We start from the raw sequence: 18,344 nt of genomic DNA on the forward strand, positions 1-18,344 counted from the left end.
CAAAAACAACCCAAAAGACTAGACAGGAAACTTAGGGGTAGTGAGTTTAAATTAACGGGGGTGGAAACCAGTCCAGAAACGGAGGATGAGAATGGTTGCACAACTCAAACAATGTAATGAATGTCACTGAACTGAACATGTAGAAACTGTTGAACTGGTGTATGTTCTGCTTGTACGTTCTCAACAAAAAATAAAATAAATCATATATATATTTAAAAAAAAAAACAGAATCATAACATTTATAAAGCTACCTGAAAGCATGGAAAACTTAAATGTATGCTTTTTTAGTTATTATTCATTTGATAATTACTATTTTATTTGTCTGAGTTATAACTTATTCCCAAACCTACCTTCTGAACCCTTTTTAGACCAGATTCGAACAGTAGAATCCGAAGCCGCAGAAACGATCAGTGTGTGTAATGTGACGTCGGATGCCCTCCTCTGGTAAACAGCACACACTGAATAAACGGGTCCCTCATGACCTTGGAGATGCACTGCTTTTAAAAGCTGAACCAGAAGAAATGACAAAAATATTGTGATTAAAAAAGGAATGATCAAGTTCGCCTTATTTAATCACAGGATTATAGGTACTGTTAAAATCCCTGACCTAGAAATAGGTCCTCTCAATTGAAGGTAATATAAAATTCCATTCAAGGAAACTGCCTAACCATATTACCAACACATAAAATGTGCATACCCTTTGACACATCTAAGAAAATCTACCGTGAGGAGATAATAGCACAAGTATAAAAGACATATACAAAGAAATTTATCACAAACGGCTTACAGCAGTGAAAAATCACGTTAACTTACACTAACAGGAAAATGATTAAATAAATTATAGTAGACCGACATTGTATAAAAAAAGGGATACTATAAAAGTATGATTATTACCATGGAAAGATGTCTATGACCTTGGTGAATATTAAAAAAAAGTACTCCAAAGCCATGTACGTTATACCTTTTATTTTTAAATAATAGCATGTTATATACTGTTAAACGTTTATATCAAACGTCCCAAGACTCTGTTGATGCCGACTGTCTATGAACAACAATGGGGTCATATCAAATAGGTGAAAGAAAAATGTAAAAAGAAGTACTGCCCAATGACAACTTCTGAGACAATCTGAACAACAAATTGAATAATGACAGTAATGGATCTTAATCCACTGTCGGGGGGGAAGGAAACCCTGGTGTTTAAGTGCTATGGCTGCTAACCAAAAGTTTGGCCGTTCAAAGCCACCAGGTGCTCCTTGGAAACTCTATGGGGCAGTTCTACTCTGTCCTATAGGGTCGCTATGAGTCGGAATTAACTCGACGGCAACGGGTTTGTTTTTTGTTTTTTATTGAGGGGAAAAAAATACAAATCCGTTAGTACATAGAGATAATAAACAAACAGGGAGAAGGGAAAACAAGTTCTCACAGAAGTATCCATTATACTTAGTTACTATGTCTCTCTACTCTCCTTTAACCTGGAAGAGTTTCTCAACCTTTCTTTGCCTTTCCTGACACTGACGTTTTAGAATACAAGCCAGCTTTGTAGAATGTCCCTTCTTTCGGATGGTCTGATATTTCCTCGTGAACTGATTCAGGACATACATTTTGACAGGAACATTACATAAGTGCATCATATCAGGAGGCACATGACCTCAATTTGTTCCATTTTTTAGTGAAATTAACCTTGATATCTTGGTAAAGGTGGTGTCTGACAGATTTCTTCATTGTGAAGTTAAAACTGTTCTTGGTAATAACATGTGGGAGTATACTTTGAGACTACATAAATATTCTATACCATGTCATACTTTCACCCCGGACTTTAAGCATCTACTCATGATACCTGCCTGAATCACAGACTACTATCAAGGTTGCAAAATGATAAACTGCCATTTCTGTCTTGGAAGAATGGCAAACAGAAATGGGAAATCCCATCTGTGTATCAAGTCTATCTGCTTGCTAATGCAAGATTATTCCCTGTGGCATCATTTCTACTGCTATTATGGATCCATTTTTTAGTTTCATATGTGTGAGATTCTATCACTTCCCCTGAGAGTTATCTTCTAAAAATTGCTGTCTGCTGAAACAGAGGAGTGCCTTCAATGTCTCCTCCATTGTTTTCCCAGTTACTCAGCAGAACTCCACCACTCAGGAAATAAATATTCATTTCTAAGGATCTGTACTAACTTCCTTTAATCATTAGCCTTTGACTTCTTAAGAAACATTAAAAAGAAAAACCAATGTACAGTATAATCTTGTTATGTAAAATTACACACATATTAGGGGTCTGGAACAATGCTCATCAGAACGCTAACTACTGAGATTTTGTATAATTTTTCTGTATTTAATTTTTCTACACAAGTCTGTGTATTTCTCCCTAAAACATTATATTTATTAAAAATATTCATTTGGAGAGTCAGGACTAAGATGGAGGAGTAGTCAGACACTTCCTGTGGTCCCTCTTACAACAAAGACCCGAGAAAACAAGCGAACTGATTATATATGACAATTTAGGAGCTGTGAATACCAAAGGCAAAGCTGAGGAATTGGACTGAGTGGCAGGGGGAAGGAAAGACGGTTCAGAAGCAGTGAGGAGCTACCAGACCTGACCCGGCAGGAACCAGCACCCTGCAGCTGGCGCGTAAGGTGAAGCAAGCAGTGGCGCTCAGGACACGTTTTCCACATCAGGAGAGATCCAGTGGCGGAGAGTCTATTCAAGCCCCCAGAACCAGTGAAAACCGGTGCTTCATCGGCAAAAGATAAGTACATGCGTCTAACCTATCGCGTGGATCAAAAAACACCCCCTTTGGAAAAAACCTCTCTCCCATTTACATGCCCCCTCCTCCCTCTGCATCAGCTCCCAGGCCAGCTTCAGCCATTACCGCATCCCCTGGGTTAGAAGTAAGGACCCATCATGCACCCTGAGCCATTCTCCTGGCCTTGGCAAGGGAACAAAGTAACAAACAGGAATAATCCAGCTCCTCTAAGCTGGGAACTTAGGATAGGCACAGCTCCTTTACCTAGGTACAGGCATAAGGGGTCCACGGACTTTGAATGCCTTTTACCCCCTGCGCAGACCTGTGTGGGCCCATTTCAACACCGTAGGCCCTCATTAGCACAGTACAACAGAGTATATACCTGAAGCCTAACTTCAGCTGTATCAGCTATATGGTGGGGTGGCAAGTTGGTGACATTTGACACCACTCTACCAATTAAGCAGGGTCTTCCCCTACCCACATCAGGGGCCTGAGGACTGGTGGCTTCACCCATTCCACCTAGCCACCTGTGACAGGGGTCCAAGAATAAGTGGTGCCTCCCAATCCTTTCCGCCAACAGCATTGGGTACCCATAGTCCAACTGCAAAACCCACCCACCTACGTGCTCTAAGGAACAGGGAAACGTTTCCCTCCCAGACACTCAGGGGCAGCCATCAGACCTCTGCCTTGCTCAGCGCGTGACCCCTCACTGCAGCCGGATACCTGTGCCTAAACCAATCAGCCCCGTCCGTCTAGGACTGTAGATGAGAGCCTGTACCACACATTTGGTAACCGACTACCTGGACACCTGAGCTGAATCGATACAAGGAAAGAAAACGAACACAGCGGCTCACATACCTAATAACAGATCTAACAACCTGGTGACAGGACATTAGAACTTCAAAGGCGCCCGCCCATAATCAAACTAGCTCACACAAGCAGCCTATCTGGATATATCAAAACTAACAAAGTAAGAAGCTAGGACACAGTAAGCAAATGTTAAATAAATAAACATAATAACTTATCGATGGCTCGGATATAAGAGTCAATATCAAATTACATAAAGAGGCAGATCATGATGAATTCAGCAAGCTCCCAAAACAAAGAATCAAGAAATTTTCCAGAGCACGAGAACTTCTTGGCATTACCAGAGGTGGAAGATTAATATACAGAACTTTTCAAGAGATCAGGCAAAACACAGACCAAGCCAAGGAACACACAGACAAAGCAATAGAGGAACTTAAGAAGATTAGAGAAGAGCATAACAAATTTAACAGGCTGCAAGAATCCATAGAGAGACAGCAAACAGAAATCCAGATGATTAACATAAAATTTCAGAATTAGACAACTCAATAGAAAGTCAGAGGAGCAGAATTGAGGCAATGGAAGTCAGAATTAGTGAGACTGAAGACAAAGCACGTGACACCAACTCATTTGAGGAAAAATCAGATAAAAGAATTCAAGAAAATGAAGAAACTCTAAGAATTACGTAGGACTCTATCAAGAGGAATGACCTACAAGTGATTGGAGGACCAGAACGGGGGGGATAATAGAAAATACAGAGAGAATTGTTGAAGACTTGTTGGCAGAAAACGTCCCTGATGTTGTGAAATATGAGAAGATATCTATCCAAGATGCTCATCGAACCCCACACAAGGTAGATCCCAAAAGAAAGTCACCAAGACATATTATAATCAAACTTGCCAAAAACGAAGATAAAGAGAGAATTTCAAGAGCGGTTAGGGATAAATGAAAAGTCATCTACAATGGAGAGTCAATAAGACTAAGCTCAGACAACGCAGCAGAAACCATGCAGGCCCGAAGGCAATGGGGTGACATATATAAAGCCTTGAAAGAAAAAAATTGCCATCCAAGAACTATATATCCAGGAAAACTGTCTCTCAAATGTGACGGCGAAATTAGGACATTTCCAGATAAACAGAAGTTAAGGGAATTTGCAAAAACCAAACCAAAATTATAAGAAATACTAAAGGGAGTCCTCCAGTTAGAAAACCAATAACATCAGATAACAACCCAAGACTAGAACACAGGACAGAGCAACCAGATATCAACCCAGATAGGGAAAACAAAAAAACAAATCAAAGCTAAAATGCTGAAAATGGGGAAACAGCAACATCAACTATGTAAAAGATGACAACATTAAAACAAAAAAGAGGGACTAAAAAAATGTAGTCCTAGATCTTTCATATGGAGAGGAAGATAAGGTGACACAAAAAAATAAAAGACTGGTTTAAACTTAGAAAAACAGGGGTAAATATTAAGGTAATCACAAAGGAAACTAACAACCCTGCATATCAAAATAAAAAAACAAGAAAAACATAAAGATTCAGCAAACACAAAATCAACAACAATGAGAAAGATGAAAAGAAAATACATAAAGAAAAACGACTCAGCACAGAAAATTAAGTGTAACAAAGAAACTGTCAACAACACACAAAAAAAAGACATCAAAATGACAGCACTAAAACTCATACCTATCAATAATTACGCTGAATGTAAATGGACTAAATGCACCAATAAAGAGACAGAGAGTGGCAGAATGGATTAAAAAACACAATCCATCTATATGCTGCCTACAAGAGACACATCTTACACTTAAAGACACAAACAAACTAAAATTCAAAGGATGGAAAAAAATATATCAAGCAAACAACACTCAGAAAAGAGTAGGAGAGGCAATATTAATCTCTGACAAAATAGCCTTTAAAGTAAAACCCACCACAAAGGATAAGGAAGGACACTATATAATGATTTAAGGGTTAATACACCAGGAGGACATAACCATAATAAATATTTATGCACCCAATGATAGGGCTCCAAAATATATAAAACAAACTCTAATAGCATTGAAAAGAGAGACAGACACCTCCACGATAATAGCAGGAGACTTCAACACACCACTTTCAGTGAAGGACAGAACATCCAGAAAGAAGCTCAATAAAAACACGGAAGAGCTAAATGCTACAATCAACCAACCTGATCTCAGAGACATATACAGAACACTCCACCCGACAACAGTCAAGTACACTTTCTTTTCCAACGCACATGGAACATTCTCCAGAACAGACAACATATCAGGCCATAAAAGTAAGCCTTAACAGAATCCAAAGCATCAAAATATTACAAAGTATGTTTTCTGACTACAAAGCCATAAAAGTAGAAATCAGTAACAGAAAAAGCAAGGAAAAAAAATCAAACACATGGAAACTGAACAATACCTTGCTCAAAAACTACTGGGTTATAGAAGAAATTAAGGACAGAATAAAGAAATTCATAGAATCAAATGAGAATGAAAACACATCCTACTAGAACCTTTGGTACAGTAAAAGCAGTGTTCAGAGGTCAATTTACAGCAACAGATGCACACATCCAAAAAGAAGAAAGGGCCAAATCAAACCTTAACCCTACAACTGGAACAAGTAGAAAGGGAGCAGCAAAAGAAGCCCTTGGGCACCAGAAGAAAGCAAATAATCAAAATTAGAGCAGAATTAAATGAAATAGATAATATAAAAACAATCAAAAGAGTTAACAGAACCAAAAGCTGGTTCTTTGAAAAGATCAAGAAAATCGATAAACTGTTGGCCAAACTGACAAAAGAAAAATCGGAGAAGCAGCAGATAACCCGAATAAGAATTTGGTTTGTGGCAATACCACAACAGATCCCAATGAAATTAAAAGTAGCATAACAGAATACTATGGAAAACTGTACCCTAACAAATTTAAAAACCTAGAGGAAATGGACAAATTTCCAGAAACACACTGCTACCTAAACTAACACAAACAGAATTACAACAACTAAATAAACCTATAACAAAAGAAGAGATTGAAAGGTAATTAAAAAACTCCCAACAAAAAAAAGCCCTGGCACGGATGGTTTCACCGGAGAATTCTACCAAACTTTCAGAGAAGAGTTAACACCACTACTACTAAAGATATTTCAGAGTATAAAAAAGGATGGAATACACCCAAACTCATTCTAGGAAGCCAGCATAACCCTGATACCAAAACCAAGTAAAGACACTACAAAAAAAAGAAAATTACAGACCGATATCCCTCATGAACATAGACGCAAAAATCCTCAACAAAATTCTAGCCAACAGAATTCAACAACATATCAAAAAATAATTCACCATGATCAAGTGGGATTTATACAAGGTATGCAGGAATAGTTCAACATTAGAAAAAAAAAATCAATATAATCCATCACATAAATAGAACAAGACAAGAACTACACGATCTTATCAATTGATGTGGAAAACGCATTTGACAAAGTCCAACATCCATTCATGATAAAAACTCTCCGCAAAACAGGAATAGAAGGGAAATTCCCCAACATAATTAAGGGCGCGCACACACACACATGCACACACGCACACACGCACACACACACACACACACACACACACCAGAAGAAATCTCTGAATTTCACCAGCTTTCTAAAAATGCTCACTGTTCAAAGACCCAAGCCTCTCATTACACCAGCTTAGGATCATTTCCTTCTATCAGAAGTCAAGGTGTATTGAGCACCTGTGTGCACAGAAATGTGTAACTGTGGGAAGGAAACTGGAAGCCCGTCAAGAGCTTACAGGGTGTAGCCCCTTTCCCCAAATCCTCTTCCTCCCTTCATCTTTCTTTTAAGCCTTTCATCCTCCTTTTCTCCTCCTCCCCCATCCAGCCCTTACCATCCTTTCTCTGCCCCCTCCCTATCTCAGTTTGCTGTCTGCCCACTAGATGCTTGCTTAGCCTGTAGTCTTCTCAATGACAGAAGACACTTGGAGCAGCACTGAGGAAAGAATCTCCCCAGTCTCACCTCAAGGTCTCAAAAAGTGAGCACTCAAATACTTCTCCCTTTGGATTTCTCTGCCAAGATCAGCCCAAATAGGAGCCGGGCTTTCTCTACTTCCCTTTGGTGCTCTCATTCAAGTCTAGGTGACTCCCAGGCCTCCCCTCTCTCTCTGAGGACAAGTCTGGGTGTCTGGACAGCAGTCCAAATGAGACATATACAACTGAATGCCACATCTTTCCTCTTACTCGTCATGAGTGAACAAGACTTGTCTATTTCTTTGTATAGAAGCACCTTTCTCCCAGGGCTCTAAGCCAGAATCTCATCCCCTTTGATTACTCACTCCCATATCCACCAGCTTCCCACCCCTCTGATAACCATCTAATCAATGCCGAAATAATTTTTCTTCCAAAAATACATTCCATGCCTTCATATTTTTTCCTATTCCAATTCGGCACACTGGTGTGGGATTAATCTTCTTTTGATATTCATACTCTTCTGCTTAGAAGTCACCCATGACTTCAAATGCCTGCTAATAACGAACAAACTCTTAAAGCTGATATTCAAATTGCCATATAATCTTTTCCTATTCTGTTTCTGTCCCTGTGTATTATCCAGTAACATCTCCCAAACTGTGTTCCTCACAGTTCCAAGGGATGCTAACTTTAAAGGAAAAAAATGGTTCAGACATGAAAAAAGTTGGGGAATGCTCATTAAACAAAGGTAAGCAGGTTCCTTCATATCAGAACTTTCCAAGGCCTTCACTATGTTCTATGCATTGTGATTCTCTAAGAGGGGTATATAATACGCAGTGCTTTGCAAATTTGATTGGCCCCAGATTCCTTTTTTCATGAACTTCTTGAGAGAGGAATAATCCTCTGAACAAACTTCAGAAAGTCCTGCCCTAAAGACATCTTAGACTCTAGTTTAACTGGATACTCATAATTCCTGGAGCAGATGGCCTCCTTCCTCATGAAAGATTTCATTCATGTTGTTTCTTCTACCTGGAATCCCCACCCCTTTAATTCCTCCCAAGATAATCATTCCACACGTTGAGGCTCAACTCAAAGGCCACCTCTTGAATATCCTCTGATCTTTCACGGCACTATGGTTGTGGTGCAGCAACTTAGAGCACCTACCCAGGAAGCCAGGTCCCTGTGTGGTACAAATAGTTTGTACTTGACTGCCAAAGGCTGGCAGTTTGAACCCACCCAGCAGCGCCATGGAAGAAAAGCCCGGCGATCTGCTTCCAAAAAGATTACAGCCAAGACAATCCTGTGGACCATCTTTGGCAATCACATATCTGATAAAGGTCTAATCTCTAAAGGACGTGAACAGACACTTCACCAGCGGACATTCAGGCAGCCAACAAATACATGAAAAGATGCTTGAGATCATCAGCCATTAGAGAGATAAAATGAAAACTATAACGAGATACTATCTCACCCCTGCAAAAACGGCATTGATCAAAAAAACAGAAAATAAATGCTGGTGAGGTTTGGGAGGGGATTGGAACTCATACATTGCTGGTGGGACTGTAAAATGGTACAAGTGCTATGGAAAATAGTATGGCACTTCCTCAAAAAGCTAGAAATAGAAATACTTTACGATCCAGCAATCACTCCTAGGTATTATTTCCTAGCGATATAAGAGCGGTGACACGAATAGACATATGCACATCTATATTCACTGCAGCATTATTCACAATAGCAAAAGATGGAAACAACTTCAATGCCATTCAAAGGATGAATGGATAAACAAGTTGTGGTACATACTCACAATAGAATACTACACAACTATAAAGAACAAGGAGTCCGCCAATATACAACATAAAGGAAGTCAGCACAACTTGACCAAGGCAAAGCCGTGCAAGCTTCCTAGACACATCTAAATACCTTGAGGTACTGAGTTACTAGGGCTGAGGGCTGAGGACCACGGTCTCGGGGGACATCTAGGTCAACTGGTGTAACATAATTCATAAAGAAAATGTTCTACATCCTACTTTGGTGAGTAGTGTCTGGATTTTAAAAGCTTGCAAGTGGCCATATAAGATACAGCTTTGGTCCCATCCTGACAGGAGTAAAGGAGAATGACGAAAAGCAAAGACACAAGGAAAACATTAATGCAAAGGACTAATGGACCATATGAGCCACAGCCTCCGTCAGCCTGAGCCCCGAAAAACTAGATAGTGTCCAGCTACCACTACTGACCATTCTGACCAGGGACACAATAGAAAGTCCCAAATACAATGGGAGAAAAATGTAGAACAAAATTCAAATTCCTAAAAAATGCCAGACTAACTGGACTGGTAGAGACTAGAGGAATTTCGAAGACTATTGCCCTAAGATACCTTTTGAACTTGGAATTGAAGCTATTTCACCTTTCAGCCAAATAACAGATTGGCTTACAAAATAAACAATATCACCCATGAGTAATGTGCTCCCTTAAACAATTAACTATATGAGACCAAATGGTCAACACTTATCCAAAAGCGAAGACGAGAAGGCAAGGAGGGAAAGGGAAGCCAGATCAATGGAAACAGAAGAAACTGAATGGAAATAATGACAATGCTGACACACTGTAAAACCTACAACCAATGGCATGGAAAAACCTGTACAAAAATTGTTAAAGGGGAACCTAATTTGCTGTGCAAATTTTTACCTAAAACACAATATTATTTAAAAAATAATAATCATCAAAACTCAAAAACAAACAAAAATCCTATGGAGCAGTTCTACTCTGTAACATATGGAGTCACCATGAGTCAGAATCAACTCAACAGCAACAGGTTTGGTTTGGTTTTTTTTAACCCACAGAACCAACCTTGTACTTCAGTTATTCAAGCACATTTTGCCTTCAAAACTATGTACATGATTTTAATGAATACAAGGACTTTGCCTCATCTACATCTTCTGTATGGCAGGTGTTCAAATATCTGATACATTAATCTTTCACTTTTAATCTTTGATTACAAATAGAAATGACCTAAATATCCATCAATAGAGGCCCATCCGTACCACACATTGTATATTATAACATTACTCAGAATTATGTAAATCTATATTCACACAGCAACAGCTGCCATATTAACACAGCAGTATTAATTCCCATTATCGCTGAAAACAAAAAGAACAAAAGCCTCATGTAAGAAATTATTCCCAAATGACTGCAAATTCATAGAAAGGATTGACAACATATGAATATGGGATAACAAATTGAGAGAAGGGTATAGGGCCTGTGAAGTCCAGGAGATTCAGCATCTAGGTTACTGATAAGCAAAAATGAGGGAACTTCATAAAGGAAGAAGATAGCAGAAATTTTTTAAAGTTGCAAATGAAAATAAATGTAGATAAAACAGTCATTTCTCATAACTATAAACTTGCTACCAACCTGGTTATTCTCTATTTCCCAGTGAATCACATGATTATCAGATCCTCCAGAAACTAATTCAGTAGAAGGAGCTGGAAAAAAGTATATTTTGGTAAATATTTTTTGTTTAATTTTTCCCCCAGCTGTTATGAAAAATTTCAAAGATACAGAAAAACTTTAAGAATACCCACATATTATTTACCAAAATTTACCAACTGTTAACATTTTGCCATATTTACTTAATATCTTGCTTGCTCTATATATGTGTACACACATATACACATACATGCTTTTTTCCCCAAACCATTTGAGAATAAGTTGCAGACATCATGACCTCTGATCCCCAAATGGTTTACCATATACTTCCCAAGAACTAGGACATTCTCCCTCATTACTATGATATAATTAACACATTCAAGAATTTTAGCATTGACACGGTATTATTATGCAATATACAGTCCATATTACAATTTCCCAAATGGTCCTAATAATGTCTTTTATGGCTATTTTTGGATCCAGAATCTAACCAAGGATTACACTGTGCATTTTTAGTCTCTTTTAATCCAGAATAGTTTCCCAGCTTTCTCTTTCTCTCTTTCTTTTTTGGTGACAATGAGAGTCCAGGTCAGTTGTTTTACAGAATGTCCCTCAGTTTGAATCTGTCTGATTGTTTCCTCATGATTAGATTCAGGTTAAACATTTTTGGCAGGGATAACATATACGAGATACTGATAGCTAGATATATCTTATTTCATTAAGACTTGAAAATGCTTTATATGACACATAAGTTTGATATCAGACACGGACTTAAAAATGGCTCTTTTAAACACTTATAACTTGTTGGACAACAGGACAAGAAATAAGAACCAAAAAAAGGGGAGGGGGAGAACATAATTTTGGTTTGGATTTTCCATTTATTTGTTTTTTCTGGCTTATGTGCTAGATATTAGACATTTAGAGGAAGCAGCTAGAGTGTGGTCTAAAGAACATTAGATTCGTACTCAGAAGTCCCAGGTTAAAGTCCCAACTCTGCTGCCTGATGACTTCAATTTCTTCATGCCACAGATACTAAGCCATTTATCTAACTATATGATTTTGAGAATAACTATGATAAGGTACATGAAATTTGTTAAAAATCAGATGTATTAAGAATATGATATGGTATTGAAACTTTATATGCCATTATCATATGGATTAGAAGGTATATCTTGGAATAATTTGGAAGTAGAACCCTATTCTTAGAGAAAATTAATAATTGTAACAGACTACAGTGATACAGAAGTAATTCATTTCATGTAACCTAACTTTTAACAGAAGACAAAATATACAAGCACAGATTAATATTTTATAATGAATCCCTGTACCGAGATCAAACGGTCTTTGATGTCATTTGGCGGCAACTGATATAACTATGATTGTGGTTTAATATCCACACCAACAGCCATCCTTTATACTATTTCATTAATCTAATACATCCTGTGTTACCCACTGAAAAAAGTAGCTTGTTAAACTTTTTAATATCACCGATAAAATCATAGCAAAATCTCACTAATTCAGGAAATTCTGAATTTATGCCTGACCCACAAGGCTCTCAATAAATATTTGTTCAATGAAAAATAAAATCAACTTAGGTCCATAAGAATATTGCAACAGGTATATTTAAAATAAAAAAAAAGCCATTGCCAGTCGAGTCAATTCCAACTCATAGCAACCCTATAGTTGAGGAAATTCATATGATTTTGGAAGCACCATGTAAAAGCAACCAATATGCTAATTAAAAGTTCTGTGAGTCAAAGAATATAGAGATGAAAGAAACTTGGAGATAATCCAGTCCAGTCAATTCTCAAATTTTTTGGTCTCCGGACTCCTTTATACTACAGTAAAACCTGCAAAAGCCAGAACCTGTGTAAGGTGGAAACCTGTCAGAGAAGAAAAACTCAGTATCTTCCACTAAAATGAGTGATACAAAAGTGGTAAAACTCTACCTTGTCAAAGGCGGAAAACTTTCGAGACTTGGAAAAACAAGGTAGTCCTGTCAAGTTCCAGCTCTCACAGGTTTTAATATATAAAAAATTTTTGAGGACCCCAAAGAGCTTTTGTTTATGTGGGTTATATATACCTATTGACCATATTAGAAATTAAACTGAGAAATTTGTACTTATTCATTAATTTACTTAACACTAAAAAAAAACCTGTATATTTCACAACAAAACAAAACAAAAGCAGTGACAAGAGAGGCACTGTTTGCATTCCTGCAAATCTCTTTAATGTCTGACTCTAACAGAATACAGCTGAATTTTCATATGGGCTTCTGCATTTAATGTGCGATATCACATGAGGTGGCCTTTGGAAAACTCCACTGTATACTCATGACAGCATGAGAATGAAAATAGTTAATAATTTCTTAGTATTACTATGAAAATAATTTTGGCCTCACGGACCTCATGTGTCCTTGGATCTAGTCCAAGTCTTCATTTTTCAGATGTTACTGAGGTACAAACTGCGGTTAAAAGAAAGATGCCATGCGTTGCCTAAAAGAAGCAATACCTTATTCCATGGCAGAAACAGACCTAGAAGCTGAGTCTTCTGAGTCCTAGCCCTGGCCTCAGCATGGGCCCTGCTTACAGGCTTTTCAGATCAATTAAGGTGGGAAATGGCTGTCTTGCCACAGTCAAGGGCTGCCTCTACCCTCATCCTAAGCATTGCTGTGTTACCCACGTTACAACCGGATAGTTTCTAATATGGTTTCAACTGTGAAATAAAAATACTCCACAGGTCAATATTTCATTGGGCATACCATGGAGATTTGTCTTTCACTGGTCTACTTTCTAACTGCATAACACCAATTGAAATCAAGACAAGCTATTGTTAAGAGAAGTGCTCTAAGATAAGTGACTAACCATACTTTTTCAGAAAACATTGAGATCGACTTTATCAGGTTAATACTTACAACCATCCTGTTTACAAATCCACTGTATGCAATTGACTCGAGCAGTGTGGCCATTCAGGTTGGTAATGACAACTCTTTTCTTTAGAAAAGAAAACACCAGTTAGTAAATTAGAATTTATCCTAGAGAAATAAATTAACAAAATAAAATTTCTGTATTTTATTTTGAATTTTTTTATTTTGAAGCTTTGAAGATCAGAATTACTGCAAACAGATTAACTTTTCTTAATTCACAACTTTTTAACTGTGTCTTAAACCATCCAATTGCTGTAATTCATTCCTGCCTTTCTTGCCACTCTCCACATTGCCAGTGTCAAATTCTTGCCAAGTGAGCTCTCAGCCTTTCACCTGTCTAGCACCTGCTCACGCTCCCACAGTGTGCACATCCTTCTTGTCTGAGGCGCTTGCCCTGACACCGAAGACAGACAAGGAGCCTCTTCCTTGTGTGCCCACAGGTTCCAGGACCTACTTCTACCACGCTTGTACCAGCTTGAGGGTTTTGTTGCTGAGAAGCTCTTTCAATAGAGAAATCTGTGATTAACAGATACAAATTCAAGGTAACAATTTAAACCACTTTGCATGCCACGGCTGATCAAGTGGTGGTAGGTTCTTCCGCCCTAGTGACACAAGGTCACAAGGCTACAACTAAAGACCTCCCACATCGGATTGCCTCAGGGCCTACTGCCAGGCTCTCAGGAGACCCTCCGACTGCTACTCTTGCCAACTCCACCTCACTCTTGAGCTTCCTTTATTTCATCATCTGCTGAAGATTTTAACTCTGTGACTACTGTGCCCTCCTCTTCATAGCCCCTTTCTCTATTTGATGCCAATAGCACTGGCTTCATATCTGCTTAAATGCCAACCAGAATTCTCACAACCGAGGAAAACACAGAGGCAAATGTGCATAAACTAATACATTTCATATGTGGGTTATTTGAGGTTGGGAAACAATTTATTGTATTTCATTGTCTTTCCCACTAGAATGAGAATTCCTTGATGGGCAGGAGTCATTATTACCCATTATTTTTGTGTCATCACCACCTAGCCTAGGACTAAGCCCATAGAGGGTCCTCAAAAATTCACTGAATGAACATCATCCACCAAATTTTATTTCAGCATGACAAGACCTTATTTCTGAACTAAACTAAATGCCCAGCCAGCAAGTATTTAACGAAACAAAGTGTTTTTAGGCTCAAAATACTTTTTCGGTATGTTAAAATCCCACAAGATGGTCATCAAGTTATCATTAAAATTTAAAAATGTGATGGAAAGCAGAAGCACAAATCCATTAAACCTGCTGCAGAAAGATGGGGCTTCTCCAGCTGAGTCAGTCCTTGGTTGAGGGTCACTGGAAAGTTTACCCTTGGTTTTATGTGCTTTCTCTTGCTACTTAGTAAATGCATGGCATATTCCAAAACTCAAAACAACTCATATAAAATAAAATTTGTCATAACTGAAACTGTTAATGGAGCCCTGGTGACGCAGTAGTTAAGAGCTCGGCTGCTAATCAAAACGTTGGCAGTTTGAATCCACCAGCAGCTCCTTGGAAACCCTATGGGGCAGTTCTACTCTAACCTATACGGTTACCATAAGTCAGAATCGATTTGACGGTAATGTGTTTGTTTTTTTAAAAGCTGTTACTAAATCCTGGAGGAAATTCCAAAACAGGAACAGCTAAAAGATGGTCACTTTAAAGAGAATAGCTCTTATAATAAATAAATAAGTTCTAGGCTTGGGAGAAGAAAATTTTTTTTCCTAACCGTTTGTAACCATATCTCAAATATCCACAACTGACATTAGAGGCAAAAGCAGTAAGGCAGAACACATTATCATCTGTGACTTTAAAAGAATATTGTGTTACAGCCTAGTTTGGTGAGTAGTGTCCGGGATCTTAAAAGCTTGCGAGCGGCCATCTAAAATACAACTATTGGTCTCTAACTGACTGGAGCAAAAGAGAAAGAAGGAAACCAAAGACTCAAAGAAGAAACCAGTCTACACGAACCATGGCCTCACTTATCCTGAGACCAGAAGAACTAGATGGTGCCCGGCTACCACTACTGACCATTCTGATCAGTGTCACAATAGATGGACCCTGATAGAACGGGAGAAAAATGTGGAACAGAACCTCAAATTCCTAAAACAAAACAAACAAACAAACAAAAAACAGACTTACTGGAGCAGTTGAGACTAGAGGACTTCCTGACGCTATTGCCCTGAGATACTCTTTAAACCTTGAGCTGAAACTAGCCTGAGATTACCTTTTAACTAAATAACAGATTGGCTCACAAAATAAGGAATATCACCCGTGACTACTGTGTTCCTTTTAAAAAAATCATCTATATGAGACCAAATGGTCAATAATTACTTTAAAGCAAAGATGAGAAAGTAGGGAAGGGAAACAAGATTAATGGAAATGGAATAACTAGGACAGAAATACTGAGAATGTTCACATATTGTGAAGGAAGTAACCAATGTCACTGAACGATGTGTAGAAATTGCTGAATGGCAACGTAAGCTGCTGTGTAAACCTTCACCAAAAACAAAACCATTAGTAAGAGAAAGAATTAAAGCCTATAATAAGAAACAAACAAACTCACCGCTGTTGAGTTGATTTCAACTCATAGTGACCCTATAGGACAGAGCAGAACCGCCCCATACCCAACCGCTGGTGGATTCGAACTGCCGACCTTTGGGTAGCAGCCAGGCTCTTAACCACTGTGCCACCAGGGCTCCAAAGCCTATAATGGGGGCGGGGGAGGGGGGAGACTATTGGTGTTACAAAGGTATGGACAGCATATAAATCCAAGGTTAGTATGAGACAAGGCTAATAGCAATTGTTGTGGGTGAAATTTTCATTTTAAGAGGTAACAAGTACAAACAAGTTTATGATAAGCATGGCAAAAATAAGAAACAAAAACCAGGAAGAAGCAAGCAAATTCAAGATACGGGAAAATTTATATATAAATTTAGATCTGCAAAGGGTATTTAAAGATAATGGAACTCTTAATCAAATTAATAAAGCACGGCAGTAAGAAATACATATAGCCATATCCTGCACTGTGTTTTAATTTTCAGGATTTTAATCTTTATACTTAGTCTTGTTTTCAGTAGCAACACTAATCGTATTGTTCAAAATTAGCGAGTGGAAACGGGGGTCATAAAGAACTCTGGGGAGCATGCAAAAAACTACTCACTTGAGAAGTTTGGTAGAGAAGGACCAAGAAAAGAATCAACTGATGAGGTGAAAGAAAGTAGGTACAGTTCAGGGAATGAGGAGCTCCTGTCTCAAAACCAGTGCTTAGGGTAGCCATCGTCTAAGGCCTTTTTTCAGAATGGTACTTTCTTTAAAATGTCCAGTCCAGTAGCTAAGGTGTAAGTAATATTTCTTTAAAATTCAACACAAAAAGTGTTTATTAAACGACCTAAGAGAAATACAAGGAGATCTGGCAGCGCAGTGGTTAAAGCGGTGAGCTGCTAACCAAAGGGTCGGCGACTGGAACCCTCCCAACTGTTTATTTCAGAAGAAAAAGATGTAGCAGTCCGCTTCGGTAAAGATTACAGCCTTGGAAACCCTATGGGGCAGTTCTAGTCCGTCTCGTAGAGTCGCTATGAGTCGGAATCGACTAGACCGCAGTGGGTTTGGCTTGGTTTTGAAGGCAAATAAATGAGACAACATCTGTGGAATGATGGCTTTAATCCATACCTAAATTTCAAATCTTTTAAAACCCAACCTGATTCTTTAACAGCACGACAGTCAGCAAGCAATGCGTTTTCAGGTTAAGCTCTCCTCAGTGCATGCTGGACGCAGCGGCTGCCAGCCCCACGAGGCTTGGCCCTAGAAGTGCCATCCCTCTTACCTGAGGGTCATATAGCACCACAGAACAGGACGTGCCGAAGGCCAGAAGCCCTCCGGGCCCAGGACTCCAGCTCAAGGATCCCCTCACACGGTTTGGGCAACAAAATACATGAGACGTCTCTAACACTGGAGCCACCATGTTGCTGGCTGCTCAGCGGCCGAGACCTGGAAATGCACTTCCGCCCTCGGAGCGGAACTACTCCCCAGGCCACCTCCCACGCTTGCGTCATCCGGCTCTGTTTTCTGAGGCGGGCCGAGGCAGGGTGAAGGAGGACCCGCCCCTTGCCGGCCCCGCCTCCCGCAACCAATTGAACTGCTCTAGCGCACGGCAGCCGCTACTTGTTCCCATCTGTCCCACTGTGGTCCAGCGCAGAAGCTCGGCCTCCGTTCCAGGAGCGAAAACCCGATCGGAGTAGCTCGGGACTCTCCAAGGAGTCTTGGGGCTTTCGTACCAAGGCAGCGTCAGGAATATCCCGCTGCCCTTCACGGCCAGGCTCCTAGCAGTGGATAGGGCTGGTCCTGGGGGCCTTGACGAAGGAAGAGCCCTCAACTGGTCTCAGCGCTCAGCCTGTCCTAGCCATTCCACTTCCTCCAGCCCCGCACCTCCCCCTCCCCCCA

The 18,344-nt window shown here is 39.4% G+C and overlaps 1 protein-coding gene across 2 annotated transcripts in view; it reads right to left on the reverse strand.

Annotated features, from left to right (window-relative positions):
- ELP2 (elongator acetyltransferase complex subunit 2) overlaps positions 1 to 18,335 on the reverse strand; it is a 50,029-nt gene extending 31,694 nt beyond the window's left edge. The window contains exons 1-4 of one of the 2 annotated variants that reach the window (XM_023735441.1): positions 17,728 to 18,335; positions 13,874 to 13,952; positions 10,945 to 11,015; positions 351 to 507 (exon numbers count right to left, since the gene is read on the reverse strand). In XM_023735441.1, coding sequence (XP_023591209.1) covers positions 351 to 507; positions 10,945 to 11,015; positions 13,874 to 13,952; positions 17,728 to 17,865 — 445 coding nt within the window. In that variant the 5' untranslated portion in view covers positions 17,866 to 18,335. The remainder of the gene's footprint in view (positions 1 to 350; positions 508 to 10,944; positions 11,016 to 13,873; positions 13,953 to 17,727) is intronic. The other variant, XM_004380907.2, reaches the window with a different exon arrangement.
- Between the last annotated feature and the right edge of the window lie 9 nt (positions 18,336 to 18,344).

Source organism: Trichechus manatus, unplaced genomic scaffold (genome assembly GCF_000243295.1).
Source record: "Trichechus manatus latirostris isolate Lorelei unplaced genomic scaffold, TriManLat1.0 scaffold00078, whole genome shotgun sequence".
In the NCBI taxonomy this organism is placed as follows: Eukaryota; Metazoa; Chordata; class Mammalia; order Sirenia; family Trichechidae; genus Trichechus; species Trichechus manatus.